We start from the raw sequence: 7,841 nt of genomic DNA, 5'->3' as shown, positions 1-7,841 counted from the left end.
CAGCTGCAAAGAACTGAGGCCAAGGGAAGCTTTTTTTTCTTCACATGAATGAATGTTTTACTTTACAAAGCAGTCCTGCAGCTCAATGTCAAGAATGCACAGTCTCACTAGTGCTTAATTAATGCTTTCTAACGTGTCTAGTGGATAAGTAACTTCTGTGCACCAGAAAGGGTTAATAATTTTTGTCCCTTGTAACACCAGGCAGTCTTTAGCTAGCAAAAGTCTAAAGACCTCTGCTCAAAAGCAAGGGAATTTTTTTTTTAATAAGAAATTGCTTTGTTTGCTTGATGATCCAGCAAAGAATATTTCTAGATGTGGCTTACACATTTTCATGCAGGCAGCAGAGGCATGAAACTCTGCCTCCAAGTGTCTTATTTCCTTTGTCCCATCTGTCTTCTACGGCAGGACTCAGCTGATTCAGAAACTGTGTAACGCAAGTCTACACCCATCACCTGGATTCATGCTCATGTCATAATGTCTTTCTTCCTGGCATAACTCAAATGCACTGAGAAAATCTATCAAAAAGGTGTCCGTGAGTGGTCTAGGGAACTCCCAGAATAAGTTACTGTAGTGAGGTGTACTGCCAGTTATGCAGCAGACTACATTTTTCTGCAGGGCAGTACACAGTATATTGTTGGAATGAGGTATGGGTGCATGGTGGTGTTTTTAGCTAATAGTATGCTGTGGTACTCTCATAGATTGAACTAAATGATATTGTCTAAGGGCTGTGTGTTTTGGTGGCTCCATAACTGATTTTGTTGGATGTTTATTTTCAGTGGCTGGCAAAAGTATATCAGTCTCAGAGAATGATGATTGGAGCAGAGATGTGTTACAGAAAGAGTCTGCAGTTGGCGTCACAGCAGGGCAGCTGGAACGGGAAGTTATCCAGTCTGCTCAGGCTAGCTATGCTCGCACTGGAAATCTGCATGGTAGGATAACCAGTATAATGTAACTGCATGATTTAAGAGGAGTTGCTGGAATGTAGGGCTTCTGTAGTCTTTAAATGAAGCCCCTGTTTGAATCACTTTGCATTTTATGAATGACAGCTAGAGAATAAAGTGAGACTCCAAGGAGTTACAGTGAAATAATCACATAGAACCACTATGTACAGAAAGAGGCTAACTTGTTCAATAAGACTTACTTGTCTAATAACAGTTTCAGTTGGATCATCCAAATTGATGTACCCTTCAAGTATCTGTCCTCTTTTTCAGAAAACTGCCTCAATAAACATTTTTTTCTGCACTGGTACCTGGAGACATCAGTCACATTTCAAGTAATTTTATACCATATGGTCATTTCCAGATATGGTGCCTTGCCTTGTAGTGTAAAAACAACCTAAGGGAAGTGTATGTTGTGGTGTAAAGAAAATTACTCTATTCCTTGCAGCAAGGGGCAAGGTGAACATACCTCAGATTCTTGGCAAGTGTTTATTCTCTTTAAGCAGTGTCACTCCAGAAACTTGAAGTGCACTACCAGATTGCTTTAAAGCCTAGTGTAAAATGTAGATACTGCTGTGATCTTGGCTAACACTTTTTCATGTATTTTAACAGATGACCCAGCTAAGAGCCATAATCAAAATCAGGCAAAGCAACGCCATCTATCCTGAGATCTTATATAAGAAAAGGCAGTCAGTTTTACAGAGGATAAAGCTGCAAAGCTGTTATGCCTTGTGGGAGAAGAGAATCACCCTCAGTGTAGACAAGTTTCTTTCTCACAAGGCCTATGCTTCAAAAGGTTAAATTTGTCAAGTGGCAGTATTTTTCCTGCCATGATTATTCTGTCAGTTTTCTAGTGGTCTGCTCCCTGTTTCTTATTGCTCTGAAATGCTTCCACAGATCACAAAGTACCTTCTAACTTAATTAATACTACTTCTTTAAGTGCTGACCTGAATGGCTTAAGAATGCACATGACTTTGTTTAAAATGAGATTAGTATGAATTTGATTATCTCATCTCTGCTTTCTGAAAGAGCAGAGCAACTGATAAGTGGATTTCTTTTCAGGCTCTCTAATCTGCACTGATTTAATGAAATGTGCGAGAGCCTGGTGAAAAAGTTCTGTGTTTGAAAATTGCTTGTCTCCCAGTTATCTGTCCAAATGAAGTATAGTAGTTTGAATGCTATCCAGACACACTGGGCATAATAAGGTTTTCCTTAAGCCAGTTTTATTTTTTTCTTTTCTTTTCTTGTTTGCTCAAAAGTCATTTTGTTAAGTAATTACCATCTTGGAATTGGTTTTCACTGTTGGTAAAAAATGTCACTTCTGGGGATAAATTCTACATTCTAGAATAGTCTTGTATATGGGATGAAGATTTACAAGCTGAAGAGCAAACAAGGGTTTATGAAGCATTACTAAAACTTGTATGGAAAAAACACAAGGATTGTTTGCATAAATGAGGAACTGGAATGCTGGCAGGGTTGGTCCTATGTCAAGTTAACATGACTTTTCCAGGCACTTCTAACCACTGTTTGTGGTTTTTTAAAAGGTATCTTTCTAACCTGCCAAATACTTTATATAACTCAGAACTGCTTGAATTAAACCTTCTTTCTAGAGAGCTGCAAACACACTACAATAAAGTCCTTTTTTGTTTTTTTGGGTTTTTTTGTTTGTTTGTTTTTGGGGTTTTTTTGTCTTGTTTGTTTGTTTTTTATTTTATTCTTTTTTCCCCCTTTATTTTTCACTTTTATAATAGGCTAATGTCTCAAATGAGCACTGGCCATCCTTGGTTCAGGAGGCAACAACAGAAGCTTTGAAACTTTCTCCTTGCCCCCTGGCAGCTCTGCTTCAAGCCCTGCTACAGTATAATCGCAAAATGGGAGCAAGGTATGCATGATCTGTTAAGTTCTAAGTGGAATACACTGTCTAAAAATACACATTATCCCCAGATCTAACTCCAAGAACTAAAAGAAAATTGAAAGCAGGAATTAATTCTTGAAATTGGTATGGGAGTTAAAAAGGAGAGGAGAGAAAGTAGTGTGGGAAACAGCTGAATCTTCCTCTGTTTGTGGAAAAAAAAAAGTATATGACCTTCCTACTAAGAGAAAAACAGCTGTAAGACAATTTTTATTTTAATAGCATGTTACCTAAATAAATTAATCAGGAAGAATACACATTCTTAAAAATGCTGTAAAATAGCACAGTGGAAATGCATATCACTACCCTATATACTGTTGGGATTAATTTTGATCCTGAATTGGCCTCCAGGCAAAGTTCATGCCTATTCCTGAACAACCAAGTGCACATTGTGGCTTTTTGAGGAAGGGAAAGAAGATTTGAGGAAGGGGTACTTGGAATCTTCCTATGTAGTGAATTTGGTTCTTAGATCTTTTATAGTATTTTTGTTTAAGATAGGGAAAGTTGGAATTTTTTTATGGTTTTGTTCAATAATTCACCTGTTTGGTAGATAATTCTGACAAACTGGCTTACTTTCTCTGTTGGCATTTAAGAAGGCAGCCTAATGTGATTGTGATAGTTGTCAATTATAATAAAATTAAGATAAAAACTTATTTAATCAATTAAAATTGGTCTTATTACAATTTCAGATATTAATTTATGTGAACAGTATATCACAAGATCTAATTGATCTGCCTAGGTGTTTCAAAATCCTGAAACAAGAAATTAATCTTAAATACAAATTAGAAACATAAAACAGTTAAATCACAATCTACTGGAAAATCATGTTGTTTATAACGGACAGAATGTAAAGAACAAGAGTCAAAGCTGATGGAGCACCAGTGAATTATTATGAGATTCCTAAACATAATTGGCAGTTTTTACCAGATTTCTAATGACACTGTGAATTTGAAAATGTATTGGTTGGGTATAAACTGTTGGTGTTGGAAGGTAGTATCAGCCAAATAGAACTTCAGACTTCGTGTAATACTCTATTCCAATTTCCTTCTCTTCTGCAATTTCACATCTTGTCTCTGTGTTTGCAGGAACTGCAGTACCTTTTGTGAGTGCCTGGATTAAATACATTTGTGCATAATATTAAATTCTATTGGTATCACTAAATTCTAGTACCTGCTTCTTTCAAGTGCACTGTTATTTCCTAGGTCTTAAAGAGGAAAATACCTGCTGTACTTGTTCAACAGATTACATACTGAAATCAGAGATTGTGCTGAAATCACAGGTGTCATGATGTTTATCATGCTCTTATAGCACTTGTGAAATCTACTATGTCAATCTAATTAGGATTACTTTCTAGTTAAAGCAGTAACTTGAGTGTAATATATTAGCCATAACAATGGAGGCAGAATTCCGTAGCATTCTAGATGCAACTACATAGGAAACAAAGGGATGTCCAACTCTAGACTCACTTTCTTGGGCAGTATGGAAATAAAGATGCGACCTTATATTACTTCTGACCGTTGTTGCTTGCTCTGGTATGTTACATGCAGCCTAGTCAGTTGCATTTGATTTGGATTATGTTATGATTATATTTCTAGGGAGACTCGACCAATGTTGGAAAGAGTGGTTTATCAGCCAGGGAATCCAGAAACTATAGTGTCGGTGGCACGCTGGTACCTCCTGCAACATCTGTATGCCAAAGAGGATTGTGAATTAATAGATGTAAGACAGTACATTTTATACAGAAATTCAATCTATTTACATTTTATATTACATTTACAACTTGAAAGAGGATAGAAGCAGGCTAAGGAGGTTCTGGCTTACTTGCTCTTAAGGTGCGATGTATAAAGGTTCTATATTGAAAAAATGTACTTTGGTTTTTGAAATTTACACTAGTTTGTTTGAAAGTCTTCCATTCCTCCATACAATAATAATGAAAGATAAAGTGTCTAGTCCAAACTTGCAAGAATTCTACTAGTGGCTCTTCAGTAGACACGAGGACCATTTAATCAAAATTTTACCAGAACGTACAAATGTACTAAAAGATACACGCTCTAGCCTAGGTGTAACTTGGAGTATCCCTGACTCAAAAGATCTGAGCAGTAGGATGCTGTACGTTCTGTATTGAGGACTTCTATCTGTAATGGTACATTATTTCAGTACACAGTAAATGGTACATTAGTTTCTGTTGACAGGACTTCACAAATGGATTTGGCCAAACTTACAAATTCACTCAGTTCTTTCATGTAATGCAAATGGGCAGTCATTCATTTTGACCTACAACTGGAATCACTTTGCTAGTCAGACTCTGAATACACTCTCCTAGTAACCTCCTCACTGCAGCCACTGTCACGATGAGTCTTTTGCCTAGATCATTAGCTGTTTCCTGGTGAATGTTGAATCCAATAAAAAGTAAATTTGGAGGTACAGCATATAAATAGGCTCAGCACTGACAAAAATCCATACACAGACATGGAGGTTCATAAAAAAATCTAGAATTAATGATTTCAGATGATTCTGGTATGATCTCACTGCACTTCCTTTTGCAAAGTCATCTGTACTCCCTACCAAAGAATATGATGATAATGACTGAAGATTCGTTTGATTCTACTTAATGGTTTTCCTTTTAATAGGTATAATGTGATTGGATTACAAGAGAAGCGCTAGAAGCTTAGGAACATTAGGCTGTTGTGCAAGCTTTTTTAAATAAGAGAAAAGCTCTAAGTATGGTATGTGGAAAAAAAATCAAGGAAATGTGAATTTTAGAGGGGGAGGGAAAAGAACATCTGGCAAGTTTTTAAGTTGCTGCAGAGGATACTCCAGTCTGGCAAATGGAGACTTATACAAAGGTTCTAGCAGGAGACAACTGTATGTCAGCAGGAAGATAGGTCTCATATAGCTCTGCCTGTTTAATTGCCAGCACTTAACTAACTTGTCAAACTTAGTTTCAGCCTCAAGTAACAAATGATGCTGTTAACAGAGCATTGGTAGTGACTACAGGTTTAGCAAGTCACTGTAGTGTGAGGTTTTGATCTTTAAAGAAAGCTGATGTGTAATGTTGAATGTTTTCTATCTGGGCTTTATGGGTGAGGTAATCTATTATGGAAACTGTCTCAAAGGAATGAAAATACATTCGAGATTGCCCGTAAAATACTAGCAGTAAAAATCTTAATTTCTCAGTTTTTCATTGTTTGTTTTTCTACGCAGGTGCTTATAGAAAATGCCAAAGCTAATGGAGATGTTAGAGCTCTGGAACTAAATGAGAAGTTGTCAGCAAGCGCCTAGTATGGACTATCTCAAGCAAAATAATCTAACATTCATCTAACTTAACTAGTTCACCTTCCAGAAACATATATGGTTTGGGCTATTGTATTTGTTTGTCTGGTTTTGTTTTTTTCTGTTTCATCAACTGCAACTTTGTCCTTAGTTTGACTTCTTCTTGAACAAAAGTAGGCTATTTTCTTGTTGAGTTATATAACCCATAAAATCACACTTTACTTAGAAAATCCTGATTTTTTCTTTTGTTTGCTTCTTCACCTAAACTTCATTGCTATTCACAATAGAGAGTATTTTTCTGTATTTCCCCCTCGGTCACACACAAAAGTACAATATTTCCAGTGGGGTCCTGAACAGCAGCAAGCTTTTAAACAGATTAAGCAGGAGATTGCACACACCATGGCACTTGGACCAGTCAGGACAGAACCAAATGTGAAAAATGTACTTCATTCCACAGCCGGGGATAATGGTCCCTCCTGGAGCCTCTGACAAAAAGTACCCGGTGAGACCCAAGCCCAACCATTCAGTTTCTGGAGCCGAAACTACAGAGGATCTGAAGCCAACTACACCCCCACAGAAAAGGAAATCCTAGTGGTTTATGAAGGAATACAAGCAGCCTCAAAGGTGATTGGCACAGAAACACAGCTCTTCCTCGCACCCCAACTACCAGCGCTGAACTGGATGTTCAAAGAAAAGGTACCCCCTACCCATCATGCCACTGATGCTACATGGAGCAGGTGGATTGCTTTGATTACACAGCGTGCCCAAATCAGAAACTTGAATCGCCCTGGAATCCTAGAAATCATAACAAATTGGCCTGAAGGTGGAAACTTCAGTCAGGCCGATGAGGAGGAAAAAGAACAAGTTAATCAGGCTGAAGAAGCTCCACCATACAATCAGTTATCCGAAGAAGAAACACATTATTCTCTCTTCAGTGATGGTTCTTGTCATATTGTAGGGAAGAACCAGAAGTGCAAAGCAGCTGTATGTAGTCCCACCCAACAAGTGGCAGAAGCTACTGAAGGGGAAGGTGAATCGAGCCAATTTACAGAACTCAGAGCCATTCAGTTGGCCCTGGACATTGCTGAATGAGAGAAATGGCCAAGGCTTTATCTCCACACAGACTCATGGATGAGAGCCAATGCTCTGTGCGGGTGACTGGATCCGTAGAAGAAGATTAATTGGAAGCGTGGAGGAAAACCTATCTGGGCTGCTGATTTTATGGCAAGATATTGCTGCTTGGGTTGAGGAGTTGACTGTGAGAGTCTGCCATGTAGATGCCCATGTACCCAAAAATCGAGCTAATGAAGAACATCACAACAACAAACAAGCAAACTGAGCTGCACAAGTCAAGGTGTCGCAAGTAGATCTAGATTGGCAGCATAAGGGAGAGTTGTTCTTAGCTCAATGGGCACATGATGTTTCAAGCCATCGGGGTAGAGATGTAACTTATAGATGGGCATGAGACCGAGGAGTGGATCTAACCATGGACACTATTTCCTAAGTTATCCATGATTGTGAGACATGCACTGCTATTAACAAGCAAAGAGAGTGAAGCCCTTATGGTATGGTGGACGTTGGGATAAGTGTAGATATGGGGAGGTTTGGCAGGTTGACTATATCACACTGCCACAAACCCGCCACGGTAAGCACTATGTGCTCACCATGGTGGAAGCAACCACTGGATGGCTAGAGACTTATCCAGTGCTTCACACAAC

At 38.3% G+C, this 7,841-nt stretch overlaps 1 protein-coding gene across 6 annotated transcripts in view; it reads left to right on the top strand.

Moving 5' to 3' along the window:
* Window positions 1–6,353, top strand: part of TTC37 (tetratricopeptide repeat domain 37) — a 47,914-nt gene extending 41,561 nt beyond the window's left edge. For all 6 annotated transcript variants that reach the window (XM_017807234.1, XM_017807232.1, XM_017807229.1 and 3 more), the window contains 4 exons: window positions 777–929; window positions 2,690–2,820; window positions 4,446–4,569; window positions 6,055–6,353. In XM_017807234.1, coding sequence (XP_017662723.1) covers window positions 777–929; window positions 2,690–2,820; window positions 4,446–4,569; window positions 6,055–6,132 — 486 coding nt within the window. In that variant the 3' untranslated portion in view covers window positions 6,133–6,353. The remainder of the gene's footprint in view (window positions 1–776; window positions 930–2,689; window positions 2,821–4,445; window positions 4,570–6,054) is intronic.
* The last annotated feature ends 1,488 nt before the right edge of the window (window positions 6,354–7,841 follow it).

This window comes from Lepidothrix coronata, unplaced genomic scaffold (genome assembly GCF_001604755.1).
Source record: "Lepidothrix coronata isolate B3197 unplaced genomic scaffold, Lepidothrix_coronata-1.0 Scaffold18, whole genome shotgun sequence".
In the NCBI taxonomy this organism is placed as follows: Eukaryota; Metazoa; Chordata; class Aves; order Passeriformes; family Pipridae; genus Lepidothrix; species Lepidothrix coronata.
This window is presented reverse-complemented; position numbering and strand designations above follow the sequence as displayed.